We start from the raw sequence: 21,002 nt of genomic DNA on the forward strand, positions 1-21,002 counted from the left end.
TTTCCTGGTCCAAGGAGGAACTCGTTTGAATTAATCGTTCCGTGCTCGTAAATATTGTTATACACGAAAGATATGCAAAAAAGACCTGGCTTGGTCGCATCACGAAATTTTGACCGCATAACGGGCGAATTATTCGATCGAAATTTCCCCGTAAGACGAGCATTTTGTATGACGAGCGGTCGTATGACGAGGTACCACTGTATATGGCGATACAACATTTATCAATACATTAGTTTGGATAACAAAGTATTAAATATGCCAGAATTTTGATATATTGTCACACCCCTGGTTATAAGACAACAGCAGGGAAAACACAATCTTATTTCTTTCGCACTTTTAACAGATATGGGGGATTTTCTTCTGCTTGAATAGATGCCATTTCTCAAATGTCCAAGCAAGAAATAAACACCTCCTGTCAAATTCACATTTTGCCTTCTTCTGTCAAGCTAACAACAGCCCCATCTTGCTTCACTCGTCACTCAAGCGTTTGCAGAAGAAAGCCTACCTTTTCAAATAGTTGCTTAACTCTCACTGTAGAAGAGTCCTAACCGCATAATACACTCGAGGGATGACTCTGACATGTAACATTTCAACCTCAGAAAACAATTGCATTTTTCTTCAATATTTGTGTTCATTTTTCTCATGAACTTTGCATCCCTCTCTACAGGGCAAGGGGAGCGTCCATGAGCTCCTCCTCACCATCATCACACGGATGGGCATCGCTGTGTCTCTGGTGTGCCTCGCCATCAGCTTGTACACCTTCTGTTTCTTCAAGGGCCTTCAGAGCGACCGCAACACCATCCACAAAAACCTCTGCCTCAACCTCTTTGTCGGCGAGCTTGTCTTTCTCGTAGGCATCAACATGACTGAACCCAAGGTCAGTAAATTCTTAAGATGGGGATGATGCACTGTGGTTTTCCACTGCGCAGAATACATATTTTTTTCCTTCACTTTACTACTCTTTAGAGGTTTCTTCCAATCATTAAAAAAAGGGCCAAAACCAATGAAACTTTTATATTACTACACTCAAACTGGTTTACTTCCAAGCATTTCTAAACAAACTTTCCCTTAGGGGATTTTCAATTGAGCTTTTCCCGAGCTTATGAGTACTTTTAGTTTTTCATGATGGTTGTATTTCTTGCATTCATTTAGCTGTTTTTTTCTATTTAAAACACGAAAGGAATAATTGCAATTGCACTAAGGTTAGACATGTAATGTTTTTGTAACATTTTAACTTTTATCCTTTTAAAAAAGAACGTTAAGCAGTGAATCATGTTTTTCACATATCCAATAAAAGCTTTTTTTTATTTAAAAAAAAATCCGCTCTCCAAAAATTCTTTTTATATACTCGTCAAATGAAACCGTCACATCTGTACACTTTGGGAATCAAATGCGGTTCTTAAGATACTCACTGATCTTACGCCACAACTGTAAATTTTGTCATTCTCCTCCCTCGGTCAGCTGGTGTGCTCCATCATCGCCGGCATTCTCCATTTTTGCTTCCTGGCCGCCTTTGCCTGGATGTGTCTGGAAGGCGTGCAGCTGTACCTCATGCTGGTGGAGGTGTTTGAGAGCGAGCACTCTCGCCGCAAGTATTACTACATGGTCGGCTACCTCTTTCCGGCGGCGGTGGTTGGCATCTCGGCGGCCGTTGACTACCGGAGCTACGGAACACCACGAGCGTAAGTGCGCCAAACTGCTCCCCTCCCCCCTCGGCTACTCGGTAATGATACTGATACCACAAAGCAGAGTGTACCTCGCTTTGGCCCAGCAGCAAATTTACACCCTGTCACCAGCTAAGAGCAGAGCTGCAACACTAATGAATGCACCAGCTTGCTACTCTGACCTGCTGGGCTTTTTATTCTTTGCACGCGGGTAATTGCCGACCTTGTCAGTTAAAAAGTTTATGTGCTTCTTCTCTGCCGGCCAGCAGAAAGAGAAGAAAAAAAAAACATGATTTGTAGAGCTGCTACACTGTAATTTAAGGGATTTTTTTGCATCTTCATTTTTTTTACAGCTTTAGCACACATTTGTAGTTAAAGTACTCTAACCGCTTCCTCTGTGACGGTTGTCCAAAAGTATTAGAACGGTGATGCTGATTCCATTTGGGCTTGACATTAAAAGAGTATGAGAAAAGGGTTGGAGAGTTTTTGCTGTGAGTAGCAGAATATGTTCATAAATTTTCTTTCGCTCATGAGTTGACAGTTCGTGGGGCAGAATTTTAAGTGGGGCAGCCCAGACTTTAAACTTCCACCCACTCGGTGAGGTCCACTTAACCCCAAGTATTGGGCAGGACACACAGAATACACACTATAGAATTAGCCGAAAAGGTAAAAAATTGCTTGCACTCTCGTGCCTAAGTGACATGCAACAAATAACGTGAAACTTTTGGACCTGTGACGTGATGTATAAGAAAATAAGAATCTGTTCTATTTCTGTTGCTTTCGCCTACCAGTACAATTGTCCTATTCAATTTTACAATCTACTGATGGAAAGTTTTAGCAATTTTGAAAGGTTTTCAAGACTGCGATGTTTCTTGAAACCAGTAACCAGCCCATGTTTAGATTCAACATCAATACCAAACAGCTCAGTGGGTGAAAAAGAAACAATCAGTGAGTGGGTGGTATTTTCTAAACTTAAGATGTAACTTTACCTCTTTTAAAATCAACATCTTGGATAGTTCCAGAAAAACGGATAAATTATAGTTGGTCAAAATTTGCTCTTGATATATTCACCTTGAGCTGATTGTGTACACACCTTGAAAAACAATTGCGAATGAGCCCTGATATCGTGATTCATCATGGGAATGGAAAAATAGTACGTAAATGTGTTCCCCCTTGGAATTGGAGGTGCTAATGTATACTTATAGTGACAAGAGAAGCAACATGGGAGTATAGTGATGTACAAGTGAATGCTTAGTAAGTTGGAATGTAATGGGATTTTATGTACCTAACCGCATTTCAAACCAAAGAATCAGTGAAAAAGCACTGTATTGAATAACATCTGATTTTCATTTAGGTGCAATCAAGCATCTGAGAAGTGTGCTTGGAAGTGAGGGAGTTGAAAATGAAGTTTAAGGAAAACATACCCAGATGGCCATGATTGGACTATACTTGGGTTTTATTTCATTTAAACTGACATTTGACAATTGATTAAGTAAATATCCATTCAATATTCAACACATCTTTATTCAGGAGAATTGCATTATATCTTGTGCTATTGATTTGTATTGCAATATGGAACTGGAAATAAAATACTGGAAAAAGTAGAAAATACCAGGCGCAATATGCTCGCTCAAAAAAAAAGCATTAGATTCGGAAACTCACTGAATCCTGCTTTAATTAGACAGGACAAAACGTTAGTGCTCAAGGATTATATTGAATTTTAAAGTGGACAGATGGGCCCATTCATAGCACATGGTTATGGTAGCTCTGAGTGTTAACTTGTACCAGTGCGGCTTGTTATCCCGACACATAACCTTGATGTGGCATTGATGGAATTTAATGAGCACCCCTTTTTGTCATGTAGGTGCTGGCTGAGGGTAGACAACCATTTCATCTGGAGCTTCATTGGGCCTGTCACCGTTGTAATCCTGGTAAGTTCAGTTCCTCCGAAGAAAAGCTTCCAAAACACCTGATAGATTTTTATTTGTAACACAAGCTGTCTGCAGATCAATTTGCATGAAAGCCAAGCTGTACCATTAGCGCTGCTGACATGAGGACATTAGCGGTGTCCAATCGGCTGTGAAAAATCCTCCGTAATCACAAACGATTTGGGGGTCGCGTTGAGGAGGAGGAGTAGGGCAGTCTCATCAGGAGTCGTCTCGCGCGTGAAGGTCATTCGTTCGGTGAAAAAACAAGATGGAAACAGCGAGAGGGTGGGCCGGACGACCTTTATTGCTGGATAATGCCTCGCCCCCCAGCCAGAAACGCAATTTAGAAGACCTTTTGTTTGAACCCACCGATTTTTCTTTAGATTTTTTTTTTATCAGAACTAAATTATTGAAACTGGATCGGACAGGTGGTTGAATGTGTACTGAAGTGGTTTTGATACCTTCACTAGTAGTGAAGGTATCAAAACCACTTCAGTACACATCCCTCCAAATACAGTTTGGTAGCTTTGGCTAATGACTAGCCAATCATAGTTGGTGAAAGCGATGACGTATCCCTACGCCTGCGACAAGGCAATAACGTATCCCTACGCCTGCGACAAGGCAATGACGTATCCCTACGCCTGCGACAAGGCAATGACGTATCTCTACGCCTGTGACAAAGCATTGTGGTGTTGCCATCTCAAAATCTGATTGGTTAAAGCAACAGTCTTATCGACGCTTGTTTAAAGCGGCAGAGCCCGCAGAACTGATTGTGAAGGCCTTGAGGCAGATTTCTGACCCTGGCACCAAATAATGGCTGAAATGTGATTGGTTAAATGCTTCAATATGAAAACACATCTGGAAACAGTGCAACCAGGGGGAAAAGCAATGAAAGGAAGCTTACAGACAATTTGGAATTATTTAATAAGTATTAAGTAGTAAGAGAAGGCCTAGAAGGCCCTGACGGCCCGCCACTGTTCACTACTAATTTGATTTCTGCTACAGTTTCTATAGTTCAAATCCACAGACTATTATTCCACTCGTGGGCGATGACAGAGCGGAAGCACGGACACGCACCTGTGTACACAAAACATCCTTGTCCGTCTGTCCATAGCTTGTAAATTCATGTGTAGCCTCGAAAACTCTTTACTGGCAGGGATGCTGATTTTCAAATGAATTTGGCAGAGGAGCAAGAGAGACCCTCGGAGCCTCTTCCTATCTATTTCAACGGGTGCTGCAGTCGGCACCTTAAATGCATCATGCAGACAAAAGTTAACCGCAGCGGAACCCCGAAAGCAAACCATCCGGAATATGGCGTCCTTGCCTTCCGGTCGTTGACTTTCCACGCACGATTCCTTTAGTTTCAGCTGCAAACAAACTTTTCGGGTTCAAGTCCACTTACAGTATGCCATTTCTGTGTGGTAAAATATAGTATATAATGTGTTAAAACTATTCCTTTTAAAAACTAGTTGTAATTCATCTAACAGTGTCAAAGGCAGCCAATTACCTCCGTTCAGAATAATACAGTAAAAAAATAGTGTCTTTTGTTCCCTTTTAGGAATAAACGGCTAGCCAACAATGACCTAATTTTTCCTCAAATACTGCCCCCCTTGTGTAACCAATTTGAATTATTTTACATATCTCTGTATTTTACTTTTTTTACGTGCAATTTTTCATATATTGTATTGGTTTTTGTTAGTTGCAAAGAACATTGAACCCCCCCAAAAAAGAAAAACCAAGGCTTACACTTCAAAGGACTCTAGCCCACCTCCTCCACTCACACCCCCTCAGTAGATGCCTCCACCATCTGCAGCACTGAATAAACATCCCCTGCCACTTTAAGATGGAATACAGTGGGTGCCGTATATTTCAATTCTCTCCAGGCAGTTCATCAAGTTTTGAATATGCTCACAGAATTTGTCCTGGAATTCATTTCCAAGGTGTTATGTGAAAATAAGACCTGTCTCATTCCCTCCCCCGACGCCAGCCCTCCGGTACTTCACGTGACACACATCCGAGAATGTTCGAAAACATTACGGGATGAATGACTTGAAAATAATGATTCTTCCTTTATTCGTTTTCCCTCAAGTGCTTGTCTGGATTCTTCGGTCTACGATTTCCCGATCGTTTTCACTCACGCACTTGTGTGTGCTCCACATTAAGCATATTGTCATCTACATTGAGCATCAGCGTCGCGGGATGTCGAGCACTCGCATTAACCTCTTGTTAACCCCCACTGCTGTTGCTTCCCACTCTGAAATCTTAATGATCTGCTGAGGTATTTAATTTTCCACTAGGTAAAGGTCCACCGGTACGTAATGGTGGTTTTAGCGATTGAAAAAAAACAATATAGACAAGAGCGAGTGGGTCAATGACTGCTTCAAATTCGATGCCGAGTGATTGTAACGAACCAATACGGGGAGTCGATGGCGGAATCTGAGGCCGCTCTAAGTGCATGTTGTCGGACTCTGACGCTTGTTTGTTTTGACAGGTCAACGTCATCTTCCTTGTGGTCACCATGTACAAGATGGTCAGGCATTCCACCTCCATGAAACCGGACTCCTCCAGGCTGGGGGGGATTAGGTAAGAGCCATTCCTGGCACCATTAATGAACAGCAATACCTTGCGTATTCTGGTATTTAACATCTGGATCATGGAGGAGTTTTAGCCAAATCACATTTTATTTATACAGTACTTTTCATACATAAAATATACAGCTCCAGGTGCTTCACTACAAAAAAAAATAGTATCTACTGTGTTCATGTGTAAAGGCAAAATCAAAATACAAAAAAACAGCCTTTTTTCCTTCTCCAGCTTGTAGTTTAAAATATTTGTATTTTTCAATAGCTCATTTCATATATTGCGAAATCATTTTAATTCTTGTGACAGTGTCACTCCAACTTTGGTGTCTTTTTACCCGAGTTCTCGGAAAATGGGATCGACCGCACAAATTGTGGAAGGAAAAGCTCTAAAGTCATCGTCATAACAAGCCGACGTGATTAATGTCCCAATTTTTCTCATTTTTGACATTTTCCTTTTCATAGATTTCCTAATCAAAGCTTGTTTAGCTCACGTTTGACTCCTCATCTCCAGCTGTCACATCCCATTAACTGCCACTAATTTGGGCTCTAACGCAAATCAGCCATGCGTGCACAAAAGTTAAATGGAAGGTTACATCCTCTGTGATTATTAGCTCAAATGCGGTCTTGTGAGCGCAATCGGCTGCCTTTCTCCACAAAGCGTCTCGGTTTTCCTGCTAAGGTTTCTTGGAGTCGTGCTTTCTCTCAAGGGGCGTCTCACTTGACTACGGTGCATCCATAAGGAGAAGCGGTCGTCATTGAAACTGACTGCGAAGTGATCGCATTTCCTCCTGGCTTTTACTGGGATCCGCTGAGGCAAAACATGCAACCTTTGTGGTCTCAGGACTCAAAAGCACAATAGCTTGTACCACGTTTTATTCTAAATTCCTCTACAAGATGTGTTCGTAATGGAAAATGTCATCTAATTTTTTGTTTCCCTCTCTACTCCTCTGCACCAGGTCATGGGTGTTAGGAGCGTTTGCTCTTTTGTGTCTTTTGGGCCTGACGTGGTCCTTTGGCCTGTTTTTTCTCAACGAGTCCTCCATTGTGATGGCGTACCTCTTCACCATCTTTAACACCCTTCAAGGAACGTTCATCTTCATTTTTCACTGCCTCCTCCAGAAGAAGGTAAGGTTTTATCGCAATAAGACCAAACGCCATTCTGCACAAATGGTAACGCAATTGCACAAAATGGAGAAAACAGCTCTGACGCTTCCCTGGCTGATTTCTTCATTTTTAACTTTTAATTTTCTAAAGTAAGATAGATAAAGTTGGTGAAAGCTTTGTTGATGTCCAAATAGTCATTTGAATGAGTAAAAAACTTAACAGGTACGCCTTGGTTCACATGAAAAGGAACTATTTTATTTTATTCTCAATGCGAACATGAATCAAGATGATCGCTAGCTCTGAGTGAATCTGTCTGTCTAGTCATTGTGTCATTAATCAACAGGCACACGCTTGTCTGCTCCAAGGTAAGCTCTGCTATTGTGGTTTTTGTAATGATGGATGTAGCCTTCAGAGGCACGTTGCATCCTGCCGTCCCATTTGTATGAAAAATACTTTTTTAGTCAAATGTTTTCAGATTTCTGCTGTTTTATCGCCTCCGTTTTCTTTGCTATTCTCTTACCTTTCTTGGTGTGACATTGAAAGGGCTGTCAGCTCTTTGTGGCATTTTATAAAAGATTCAGAACATGCACTTAAGTAATTGTTTCGTCCTGCTCTGCTCCTGATCTGTCCTTTTTCTCACACAGGTCCGAAAAGAATACGGTAAATGTTTCCGTCAATCTCAATGCCGTGGCGCGCTGTCGTCCGATGGCCCCCACGGATCCGTCAAGACAGCCACCTCTCGGACCACGGCCCGCTACTCTTCTGCTACTCAGGTGGGTAACACAAAAACACAACGATCACACAGTTTCTATTCTGATCCCCCACGTTTACACGCGTGCCATGCCAACAAGGTCTCACGTGGAGTCTTTTGAGAGCCCCCATTTTGACAAAACGTTACCGCATGCTCATCAAAAGAAACTCCACCCGCGGCGCTTCCCGGATTGATGCGTCCTCAGAGTGAAGCGTGTCGACACAGCGTGAATCAGTCATCTCAGTCAGTGGCGTTGGCGCTCTCTCGATTCAGGCACAGACCGCCAAGCGCACAAGCACTAAAACTGCTCAAAAAGACAAAGTGAAAAGGAGATTAAAGAGTGTGCGCAGGTTGAGTATTAAGAGGAAGGGAGCGTCTTCTGCATTCAAACATGGTAAAAACACTAGCAACATCTGGCGTGAGGTATAAAATACTTGTTGGACAGGAGACGTATTAAACTAAACAAGGCTCCCTTTCTGGCAGGGGAGTGATGCCGTTTTTGTTAAAGCCTTTGATTCTACTTCCAATTCAAATGTAATGGAGACATAGCACCCCAAATTTGTGCTATTAGGTCACAGGTTTCAGAAACAAGATAAGGAGTAATTAAAGTAAGACTTGTTTCGTTGTAATGCTGTCATCCAGTGATTATGATTTATTTTAAACCCTTACAAACCAGTTATTTAACTCATTGGCTGCCATTCACTGTGGTAAATGACCAATCCTTTTTGACTGGGCGGGGCGATAAAATGTTCATTAGCTGTCAAAATGGATTGGATTTCTGGCGCCATAAATGACACTGGAGCGTTCACAGTCAATCTGTTGCTATCAACGGCTGTAGTGAGTTAAATACTATGAAAAAAAACTTATCTATTTTAATTTCATCAGTGTCAACTTTTGAAAAGTCGTCCACTGTAATGATACTTTCATGGACCTAAAAACTATACCAGAGTCCAATGTTTCCCAAAATTATTGAGTCTAGGCACAAAATCAGACACTTGAGAACAAAATTTAAGAGAAACAACAACTATTTTGTCAATGTTTCTTCAATTCATATGCTTACAAAAGCACACATACAAATTTTGGTCAGTACACAAACCGAGACATATGCCGTGGTATATGAATAATAATTTTCATCCCAATTAAGGAAAATTGGATAATTTCCCACAGGACTCCTGCTGTTCTTTAATGAAACCTAAAGGTGCTGCAGGCACAGTGGTTGAAAATCTCTGCTTTAGATTCATTAGCGGAATGTGTGGGAAAAGAGAAGCATGGAGCGTTAAAACGTATCTATTTTTGGATCCGTCGCGACACGTTTGCAAAGCGATGTCAATTTCGGCAAGCCACTTAAACGCTAACGGCGACACTCTGTTGATCCGTTTCTCCCGCCGTATGCACGCAGAGCCGCATCAGGCGCATGTGGAACGATACGGTGAGGAAGCAGTCGGAGTCCTCCTTCATCTCGGGAGACATAAACAGCACCTCCACGCTCAACCAGGGTAAGCAAGGCGCCAGTCGCTATTCTCTTTGAGGCGTAGCCCATAGTTTCTCGCTTTAATACAGGCGGCGATGGCGAGAAGACAGACATTAATGTTGTTGTTTGTGTTTTTTATTCTTCTCTTAGCATACAAAAGCATATCACACAATCCAGAACTTTTTCACTCTGTCTTCCACTGTCTTTTGGATTAACTTAACTTTAAAAAAGTTGGGATTTTTTAGGCCTGATGTCTTGAATTGCCAGCAATTGTGACAGGAGAAGACTCTTCTCACTCATCCGCAGCATATAGTGCTTGTCAGGAGGTAGGAGGGGAGGTCAAAGCATGTTTTGGGATGGTTCCCCGGCACTGAGAAAGCTCCTCGCTGTGCCCTGCAGATTTTGGAACATAATTAGAAATCTTTAGCTTTTTTTCTTCTTCTCTTTTTAGAAAAAACATGACAGTGCAGAGAAAGTGGGAGATGTTGGCCTAAATCTAAACGAGGGAGAGGACTTGTTATATTCTTTGCATGGGCTACATGCAGCAGGAGATAAGAATGCTGTTTTGTCTGGCGTCTCGACTGGATGCCTTTTGTGCAAGGAGGAATTTGTTTCGCGTAAATGCTGCGGATGATCGCCTTGTCAACACTTGTCGCGCTAAAATTGTTTGACTGCTTGTTTGGATTATATCAGGGTGACGTCTTTATCCCATGTGTGCGTTTTTGGGGTGCCTCAACTTTAGGGTGTTGAAAGGCATGGGTTGCATTTAAGGCTTTGAATAGTCTGCAATGGGAGTTTAAGATGCAGTTTAATTGAGAAGTGTTGTTCATGTAAAATTAACATAAATTTAGATTGACTGGAATAAAACCAATTTTGTCAGTGTATTGAGTGATAGACATCCATTTCATTTTATTGTTGAGGATTGGCAGGGAATGAACATTCCTAGTTTGATTGGATCTCTTGCACTGTCAATGGCAGCCGTTAGATTAAGTTATTGGCTGTCATTGATGGCAATATATATTTGGTTGGTTTGTGGTGTAAGGGATAGGGCTGGGTTAATTATGTCAGGGTGGGGTAGAAACTGTGGCTTCGAAACCTTTGGAAAGTTTATCTTTTGTAAATCAGTGCAGCGAGACACGGAGACATGGACTAAGATGATGATTTTAATGATGGTTTGTTGGTGTTATTGCATGGTTTATCAAGGTTGGGAAAATCTGCTCTACTGTTGAAAGTCAACATAATTACTCGCTAAAGTGTGTTTATTTCTTGAATCTTAAAAATCAGAGACAAGATGTCAACTAAGAAAAATCATTGGGTTATTGAATTGTGCACACATCATTTGCAATGTGGCTGTGTTCAGAATGCGCCTAGCCCATGCCAACTCAAATTGGAATCAACACACAACTGCCAGTTTTTAAGGAGCCTCGAATTAACCCTTAATCAAGTTCAGATGTTCAAGTAGGCTTTTCCAGACATTTTTTTTTGCACTTTCCAGCAGAAATCAGAAGGTGTTGTGCCAACACTGGCTAGGGTTTAGAGCACTTTGTGATTCCCTCTGCCTTAAGTAATGCCTCAGGTCTAACTGAAGAAAAACAGCCCCCATTTAGGGATAATAGCCAAAATTTCAACTTCGGTATTGTCAAACCATAACTCATTTTCCTCATATGAAATCAGGAGCATTTAAGTTTAGGGAAACTTGTTTGTGAAATGAGTAACCGAGCTTTGCGCTCCATAGCGTTTGTTTGGATTTTTTGAGGGTTGGGAGACCCCATTTATTATCTTGGCAATAGGGGTACACTGACTTTATTGGGGTGTTGAAGGGTTTGTTCAAACATTCGGGAAAGACTTTTCTAAGACATCAGGCTGCTTTTTTCAATGCCTCGACTGACCTTAAAACATTTCCCCTTTCTCTTTTTGTTCTTTTGTTATTTCAGGCATGACGGGCAACTACCTTCTCACTAACCCCCTCCTCCGCACCCACGACACTAACCCTTATAACAACCTGCTGGCAGAGACGGTGGTGTGCAACACGCCCTCTCCGCCGACCTTTCACTCTCCAGGTGTGCACGTCTGCCTGCGCTCTTTGTTTTCGTGTTATCATGTCAGAAGGTGTCTGTGAAAAGATAAAACGAAAGTGTATTATAATTACACCCAGAAGACATAGTTTTTTATTAATAATTTAATCACAGGAAGTTAAGAAATCAACACAGTCTAATAACTACAATATGCATTCGCTCATTTAACTCTGTGTTTATTATTATTCAGTATGAATAGGTACATCGTTTTTAATTAAGTAATGGGAATTGAAGACTATTTGTTTTAAAAAGAGGAATTAATTCATTCCAGTGACATTTGATTCCATACTTAGGAAATCTCCCCAAATTACAAAGTATTAAGAATTAACTCTATATTTTTGGAAGCAAAATATAAAATCTTACAAGAAGATGTAAGCGAAATCAGGAAATAAGGTGATAATATTGATTTCTATTTTGTTTCATTCTTTATTTTTGTTAATTAATTCATTTTACTGGCACAGTGATTGAGTGGTTTGTACGTCTGTCTCACAGTTCTGAGATCAAGGGTTCAATCCCAAGCTCCGACTTCCCGTGTACTGTTCTCCCCTTGCCTACGTGGATTTTCTCCAAGTACCTCAGTTTCCTCCCACATTTCAAAATCATGCCTAGTATGCTCATTGAAGACTCAATTGTGAGTGCTATTTATGCCCTACGATGAGCTGGCAACCAGTTCGGGGTGTACACCCCGTCTTCTGCTCATACTTAGCTGTGATAGGCTCCAACACCATTTCATTTTTATCTCGTGTTTTTCCCCTTTGTTTGTCTGCTTCTAATCCACATTTGATTCAGCCTGTTACAGAAAAAAAAAACAATGTATTTACCATGTTTCTGTTTCAAGTTTGGTGCACAACATCAAGTTAACAACAGACTCGTGAAAGATAAAAAGCTGAGGCCAGCCTTTGTGCTGAGCTAAAGTCTGCCACCTTCTTTTCAAACAAAGCTTTTGCCCGCGGGAATAAGGCGCCAACGGATCAGTCCGCCCCTCGTTAGTGGCGCAAAAGTAGAGAAGGATGGAAAATCCCATTTTCTTGCATTGGCAGTCAGAACCAATGTAATGTCTCCGCCGCTTACGCTAAGACTGAATTTTAAAGCGAGCGATGCAACAAGTTGGCTTTTCTACGTGTCTGAATTCAACATAAACATTTAACTTATTGGCTGCAATAAACATCAATAAGCATCTAATCTATTCAGTTCTTATTTTTAGCATTGTTGTATGACAGGTATTCTCAATGCTTGTTAAAAGCTTGTCAAAAAGGCGTGGCGTGGCATTTGGGAGGCGTTTCTTTCCCGATCTGTTCTCCGGTCAGTGACGAGATGGGTTTTGCAACGCTTATCTTTTATTTAGTCAATGTTTACTTGTGTCTACAGCGACCTAATTCCAAGCTTGCAGATCCCAAGCATGCAAAAAAAGCCAATCAAAGGGAAGAAAAGTAGTGCGTGATGCTGCGCGGGCACACGGTCGTAGCCCACAGATATTCGGCTCCATTTGATGATAAAAGAGAATGAAAAAACAGCAAGCAGCGCAGTGATGAAAGTCCAACGTTGTAACAAAGAGTTTTACTTCACACTGTGTTTATATTCGTCCACTGACAGGCTATTTGCTCGCTACGCAATGAAGACCAAAAGATAAAACAACGGCAACTTAGTTTAACATCATCCAAAATTTAGCGCTTGTCCAGGAAGAGAATTGTCTTTGAACAACGTATTTTAACATTTTTTTTATAAGTGTTGTAGACTTTGCTTGTATAAAATCGTTTTTCTTTTTTAAAGTTTCTTTAAACATTGTTAAAATACATGTATTTTTTTTTCTTATAACTTTAGTGGTTATTTTTTTTCTTCAATTTCGGCGGTTGGATTTAGTTTCGAAATTGTTTATTTATTTTAAAACAGGCCAGGTCATAACTGATGAAAGAAATTTGGAGGGAATTGTCAGTAGAATCCTATGGTATTCCTGTCTAAAAAATGTCCTTACCAAATTTAGTGATAGATAAGACAGCTTAAAATTCATAGTACAACTTTGTACTACCTGTTTTACAACATATACATACATGCAATATATGTGTATGTGTATATATATATATATATATATATATATATATATATATATATGTATATATATGTATATATGTATATATATATATTTATATATATGTATGTATATGTGTGTATGTATATATGTATATACGTATATATATACACATATATATATATACACATATACATATACACATATACCCATATACCTATGTATATGTGTATGTCTGTATATATATATATAAATATATGTGTATATATATACATATATATATACATATATATATATACATATATATATATATACATATATATATATATATATATATATATATATATATATATATATATATATATATATATATATATATATATATATATATATATATACATATATATATATAGCATTGCATTGCACTTGCTTCAAGTCACAGGTCTGTCATCTATCACCAAGCCACTGCTAAAGCGGTAGGAGGATCATAAATACATATAGGTTATCGTATGAGCTTAATTAAATTACATTTAAACAGAAGTTGTTGATTGAGATGAAACATTTCTACTTGCTAGCTACGGCTCGCTCTTGCCTCTAGAGGAGCATTAGCCACATTTACGGCCGTATTTATGAGTCGATCAAAAAGCAATCTAACATATGGAGAGCTGTTTTCCAAAAAACCCAACGATGGATTCCCGAGCGGCAGGAGACGCAAGCTTCTTTTCACATTTGGCCTGCTGTAATCGTTACATTTAGCGCCCTAGGGAGAGAGAAAAAGTCAGATCGTCATGTCTTATGAGTGTATTAATGCTAAGTAATGCTCGGCAGATGTTCCTCCCTGTGCCGTACGGGCTTTGAGAACATCCTGGATGAATTTTCCCCTGGAAGAATTCCCAGAGTGCAGCTGTTCCACCGATCACTATTTTCAGTTCCAATCATTCTTCGACACTTCCCACCCCACCTGCAAAGCTCCCTGGGGGCAACACATGAAGTTGCATTAATACATGCAAATTTAAGAGACACGTCCAATAATCACCTGACCTCCTTTCACCTCTCCTACTTCTCTTGCTTCTATTATTTTCAAGAAATCTCTTTCATGTTTGCTAACTGTCATCCTTTCATATTTCTATTTGAATTCTTTTTTTTTGCGGAGCCAGCCTGCACTAAATTGTCAGCCTCCCCTCTTAGCCGCCTCATAAAATCATCTTGGTAAATCTAGGTGCATCAAACGAGAGTAAGCATATCAAGGTTAGCGCGACTGCTCGGGAAAACAAACAGCAGTAACAAAGAAAACACTCACGCAGCCTTCTCAAGGTTGGAAAAAGTTCTGGAAAGGCTCACTGAATGCCTTCACGCATACGTCAAATGAAACTGGGAGTTCTTCTATGTATCACTGCCCTAATCATCGCCTTATGTTCCTTTTTAGTATCTCCGTTTTTATTAATATGTGAATTATTTATCATGAACAGTAAAAAAAACAATTTGTTGTTATTAGTAGGGGGCATTTTATTCATTTTATACAACATAGTATATCACACTTAAATAATGAATGTCTCAAATTAAGATTTCTATTTTGAATATATCAGTCATTTTAACTTAATTATAAATAATATGATTATTTTAACACATTTTTATAATACTATACGGTACTCGGACGTTTTGTCGAAAGACGTTTGGTCCCCGGACGTTTGGTCCCCGGACGTTTGGTCCCCGGACGTTCGGTCCCCGGACGTTTGGTCCCCGGACGTTTGGTCCCCGGACGTTTGGTCCCCGGACGTTTGGTCCCCGGACGTTTGGTCCCCGGGTTGTTACTGTTGAAACCAGCTCTCAAAATTATAATCATGAGAGAGTGAGTTCAATATCTAAATATCTAATATCAAAATATCAACAGTAAACTCTCTGTCATAATTTGACAGCGAGCGAACCCGGCGACCAAACATCCATTCTACCAAACGTCTGTTCTACCAAACGTCTGTTCTACCAAACGTCCGTTCTACCAAACGTCCGTTCTACCAAACGTCCGTTCTACCAAACGTCCGTTCTACCAAACGTCCGTTCTACCAAACGTCCGTTCTACCAAACGTCCGTTCTACCAAACGTCCGGTCGACCAAACGTCCGGTCGACCAAACATCCGGGGACCAAACGTCTTTCGACGAAACGTCCGGTCATGATACTATACTACCTTCCAAAAATTCCATTTATTTAGGTCTATATTAATTTAAGTGCTGTCTCACAGAAAGATAACATACTAATTGCTAGTTTATATAACCTATAGTCTGTATAGGGAATAATAAGTATTACTTGAATATTATCAGTCACGTTTGTAGCTACAATTGCTTTTTTAATGTCTTGGCTCAGTCCTGTAAGATGTATAAATATAGAGTTAAGAAGTCTTATAAAAAAAATGGGTCTCAAAAGTGCTTAAATGTGACACGCTGGAAAAGGAAGTCCAATATGTGTGTGAGTGCTTGCGTGCGCATGTGTGTCTTATGAAAAGCAAGTGCAAAGTCACGTCAATCAAAAGTAAAGGCTGTAAGGTTGGAATAATTGAAGCTAGCAGACCTGTGCTTGCCGCTGAGCCATTTCCTTCACCTGCTGAGTCTAGGATTCAGTCGTCCTTGCTTTTGTCCTCCTCCAAAATTGTCCAACACACACAAAGCATTCTATTATCTTCTATTCCAAGGATACAAGTCGACTGAATCCAGCGCGCTTTTCACTGTTTTTCACGTTTGTTTTGTGTGTGTGTTTGAATTGAGTGATTTTGTTGTTTCTGCTGCAATTTTGAAAACTGGCATCTTTGTTTTTCACTTTTTTTGGGCACATCAGCTGTGCTTAGGCCACATAACCTGAGCAGACGCACTTGATGTGAGTGGTGGCGAAGTGAGTCATTGCACCGTGCCTGTGAGTGTCGTGCCATGTGTGTGTGTGTTTATTGTGTGCAGGGGGGGTGCACAGAGGTGCTTGGCCATCTGTGTTCCATGCCACTCATTTTATTTTGTTGTATCTTCTTTTAACGGGTGAAATGTTTTATTCAATGTTCATGTTTAACACGCTCGCAGTCATCCATCCGTTCCTTTCCCTATTGTGACTCTGGCTGCTTTGTGTATTGCTGTGTTGTTCACTCACTGTTGCCTGTGCGATGCTGTATGATCCTTTTTGTTTGTTCACGTCGTGCCATCTCTCCTCATGACGCCGATATTGTTCAGGATCAGCTCTCTAGTTTCTTCCACCAGGAAATACTGTACATGGGATTGGGAATGGCTGGGTGTTGGGTCGAATGGGTCACTGGGTGGTTAAATATTTATCTCTTTGTATGTTATTTTGTGTGTGCGTGGATATATATGTATGGAAGTGTAGGATGTGTGTATGTCTCCATATGTGTATATGTTGTATGTATGCTATATGTATAAATGCATAATAGATGTATTTATACTCTACTTGAATACAGTTACTTGTTTGTGTGTGTGTGTGTGTGTGTGTGCGTGTGTGTGCATGTGTGTCTGTCTGTGTGTGTGTGTCTGTCTGTGTGTGAGTGTGTGTGTGTGTGTGTGGGTGTGTGGGTGTGTGGGTGTGTGGGTGTGTGGGTGTGTGGGTGTGTGGGTGTGTGGGTGTGTGGGTGTGTGTGTGTGGGTGGGAGTGTCGGTAGGTAGGTGTTATTGTGGGTACATGTGTGTGGGTGGGTGTATGTGTGTGGGGGGTGGGGGGGGTGCGTGTATGTGTGTCTATGTGTGTTGCGTGTGTGGGTGGGTGGGTGTGGGTGCGTGTGTGTGTGGGTGGGTGGTTGTTTTCCTTGTGTGTGTGTGTGTGTGTGTGGGTGTGGGTGTGTGTGGGTGTGGGTGCGTGTGTCTGTGTGCAATTCCGATTTTGCCTATACATTGAATATATACTTTGGTATATTGTATTTTACATTGTGTTTATTAGTTAATGACTTTCTTTTTATATGACTTATTACTCTTATTTTTCTATATTTGTTCTCGTTGATGTTGTAGAATTGAAAAAGTTCTCTGGGAATCCGTCTTGCACAGAAATTACAATGAGATGTGTTTTATTATTTTTAATGTTATTATTTTTCATTTTATTTTACTAAGCGTTATCAGATTCAATTCATTTAAATCATTTTTTCCACTTCTCCTGTATAAGCTGTATATATATTTTAGAAATGTCATTCTGTTTTTCTTCAAAGTTTGTGAATATATAGCAGGGGTGGCGAATAAGTTAGATACAAAGAGCAAAAAAATTTAACCGTGAGAGTCAAAAAGCCACACATGTAGTGATCTGCCAAAACAATCAGACATACAGACACACAAAAAGACACAAAGCAAAATTATTCTCCATAACACTTTCTTCCCCTTACAAAACAATGTGTTCATTTCAAGGTCGATGTCCACCCTCGACACACACAACAAATCAAATTTCAGTGTGTTTTAAGAGAGAATAAAAATAAGAGAAACATGAAACGAGGCAAAGAGCCACACTATATCCAAAATATGATAATATCCAAAGAGCCACATTCATTTTGGCCGGGAGCCGCGTGTTAACCACCCCTGACATATATCGATCAATCATTTTTCTCCAAAAAAGCTTTTGTTTCCATATTCTGTGGTGATGTTTACCAAACCACCAAAAAATGCCATCGTTTGCAAGTGTTTTCTTTATTTGTAAATTAACTCATTTTGAGAGGTATAGCATTATATTGGCTCAGTGGAGAGAGCAAGGGTCCTGAGCAGTATCAGGTTCATGTGGGTGGTGTACACATTAAGTGGGTCTGGGTCTAAAGGCAGAAAATGTCATCTCATGTGTTCCTCCTGTGCCATTTTTTGCAGGACAGCAGTCTCTGAGCAACAGCAGGGACATCAGCGCCATGGACACCCTCCCCCTCAACGGCAACTTCAACAACAGCTACTCCCTTCGCGACGAGGACTATGAAGCCGTCGGCGTGCGCGTCCCCCCGCCTGACATGGGAGGCCTCAACCTAGACGACGCCGCCTTTGAGAAGATGATCATATCTGAGATCGTGCATAACAACCTGCGGCCCCGCGCCGTCCCCAGAAGTCGCGCCGACGCCCAGCGGGACAGGGGTCCGACGCTGGCCCCGCAGACCCGCCCGGCCGCGGACCGGGGCGGCGGGAGCGGCAGCGAAGACGACGCCATCGAGTCAGATCGAGTTGAGGCCTCGTCCTCGCAGAGAGGGAGCGTGCAAGAAGGTCACCCGCCCCTGGAGCTGCTCCTGCACCCCCACCACAAGGAGACCCTGGAGGCTCCCCTTCTGCCTCAAAGGACTCACTCCCTGCTCTACAGCGCTCAAAAGGCCCCTAGACAGCTGACGGGCCAAGTGGAGACCCTGACACCGGGCGAGGAAACGGGCAACAACAACAACAACAGAGACTCGCTTTACACCAGCATGCCCAACTTGAGGGAATCACCCTCCGCTTCGCCGTACCCCACTGAAGAGGAGGAGGAGGACGAAGACGAGCTCTCCCCCTCCACCCGGAGCGAGAGCGAGGACACGTACCATAAAAGCATGCCCGAGCTGGGCGACGCCCCGCCGCTCTCCTACTACCACATAAACCGAGTGCCCAGCGACGGCTGCGTCCCTCCGCCGCCGTCCGCAAACCAAGAGGGGGACGCAGCCGGCGACGGACAGATGCAGATCATCACCAGCCTCTGAAATCAGACTCGAGCCAGGGGTGAGTGTTTTTGCCTGATGTCAAGCGAGCGGCCGAGTCGGGCTCCGCACTCTACACGCGTCGCAGGTAACTGGCGCGTTGTTGGGTGGGTAAAGGAATGAATCGACTTTCTTTTTTCTTTTTTTTCCACACGGAATTCGTGGACACTTAAAAACCTGTTCTTCTGAGGTCTGAATGTGGACAGTGAACACCCTGCTGTAGGACTACAAAGGTGCACAGACTGTGGGAAGGATGAAAAGGTTTGAATATTCTTTATCCTGACGCAAGACTAGACTTTCTACAGAACCCCACTGTCGTGATTGTAAAGTTATGAAACCACTAATTCAGACTCAGGCCTTATATTTTCTCTATTGCACAAAACTGTTGTCAGAGTAACAGCTAAAGAATTTATATTTTGCTGCACCTCTTGTGTAAAAAGAAGTTAGAAAAAGTTTTTAAAATATCTGGACAAAAAAAAGAAAATACATAATGTGGTAAAATATTAAGAAAAGGCAACCATTCAGTAGTTAAGCCTCTCTTCCATGTTAATAGGATTCTCCATATAAGGTTAATAATTAAGGGAGGACATTTCCTTTTGTTCCCTCTCACACTTGACTTGTTGTATGTTCAAATATGTTTTAAAATGAGAAAAAAAAATCTGTATTTGGAAAGAGATACAAATTCATACGCTCACGTGTCAGCTTGTGAAGTGTTTATTGCTTTCGTGGACAACTATTTGAAGGAACCGTGTCATCAAGACTTTGTTTGCGGACACTTCCTTTGGAAATTTTGCTTGTTAATTTATTAACGGACGTATTTGGTTTTTAAAAAGTGCAAAAGATGTTACGGCACTGATTAGGTTCATGTCAATTTTTTTGTAAGAGCCCTTTGTCAACAGATATTTAATTCAACTCCTGTTTGATATTAAATAAATGTGACTTTTTTCTTGTTCACAAAGGTCCTTCTGTTTTTCTCAGCAGAAAATTAGGTCTTGAGTGTCCGATTTCTAAATCCTGCCTCGTAAGTGCAAAACAAAAAAAAATACATTTGAATTTGAAATCTAATCAGGTTTGTGGGATACTTGAGTTATCGAACCAGCGGTGCTGTAAAAGCTGGCGGCGCTGCTCAATTTTTTTTTCAGTCTCTCCGGGTCTGTTCTTGCTTGCTCACCGATTTGATTTTGAGTATGCTTTTGAGGTCATTACATTTTTTTTTCATATTTTGAGTTCTACACTAGAGGGGTTTGCATTTTATTGGTAAAGAGACATCTACTAAAATTTAGTGAATTATCGTTCCTTGACAACCTGTCCAAAATCAAAGGTTTGCAGACTATTTGCTTTCTGGTAATTTGGCATTCCTGAAGTCCTATCGTGTGCGGTCGATTGGTCGCCGGTCTTTTGGTCGCGGTCTTTTGGTCGCCGGTCTTTTGGTTGCGGTCTTTTGGTCGCCCCGACCGCGACAACGGGCGACCAAAAGACCGACGACCAAAAGACCGGCGACCAAAAGATCGGCGACCAAAAGACCGGCGACCAATCGACCGTGTACCAGTCCTATAGTGCCAAAGTGAAAAGTACAGCGTGGTTGATTTACATTTCATAATTCTCTGTAGTGTTCCAATAAGAATCTGGCAACATAGCTGTCGAAAGCAAACAAAGGTCAGAAATGGAAAAAGTGTTTTTTTTATTACTACTGTTTGGTCAAAGGAAATTGCTATTATCGTGCTAATTATTAACA

At 41.2% G+C, this 21,002-nt stretch overlaps 1 protein-coding gene across 12 annotated transcripts in view; it reads left to right on the top strand.

The window, feature by feature from the left end:
* Positions 1 to 20,225, top strand: part of adgrl2b.1 (adhesion G protein-coupled receptor L2b, tandem duplicate 1) — a 99,619-nt gene extending 79,394 nt beyond the window's left edge. For 4 of the 12 annotated variants that reach the window (XM_077614777.1, XM_077614779.1, XM_077614778.1 and 1 more), the window contains 9 exons: positions 668 to 877; positions 1,462 to 1,682; positions 3,529 to 3,595; positions 6,084 to 6,175; positions 7,131 to 7,299; positions 7,923 to 8,051; positions 9,429 to 9,525; positions 11,435 to 11,560; positions 18,426 to 20,225. In XM_077614777.1, the coding sequence (XP_077470903.1) occupies positions 668 to 877; positions 1,462 to 1,682; positions 3,529 to 3,595; positions 6,084 to 6,175; positions 7,131 to 7,299; positions 7,923 to 8,051; positions 9,429 to 9,525; positions 11,435 to 11,560; positions 18,426 to 19,270 (1,956 nt within the window). In that variant the 3' untranslated portion in view covers positions 19,271 to 20,225. Of the gene's footprint in view, positions 1 to 667; positions 878 to 1,461; positions 1,683 to 3,528; positions 3,596 to 6,083; positions 6,176 to 7,130; positions 7,300 to 7,922; positions 8,052 to 9,428; positions 9,526 to 11,434; positions 11,561 to 16,428; positions 16,483 to 18,425 lie in introns of all 12 variants that reach the window. The other 8 variants (XM_077614780.1, XM_077614781.1, XM_077614788.1 and 5 more) reach the window with 5 other exon arrangements.
* The last annotated feature ends 777 nt before the right edge of the window (positions 20,226 to 21,002 follow it).

Source organism: Stigmatopora argus, chromosome 12, assembly GCF_051989625.1.
Source record: "Stigmatopora argus isolate UIUO_Sarg chromosome 12, RoL_Sarg_1.0, whole genome shotgun sequence".
NCBI classification, from domain to species: Eukaryota; Metazoa; Chordata; class Actinopteri; order Syngnathiformes; family Syngnathidae; genus Stigmatopora; species Stigmatopora argus.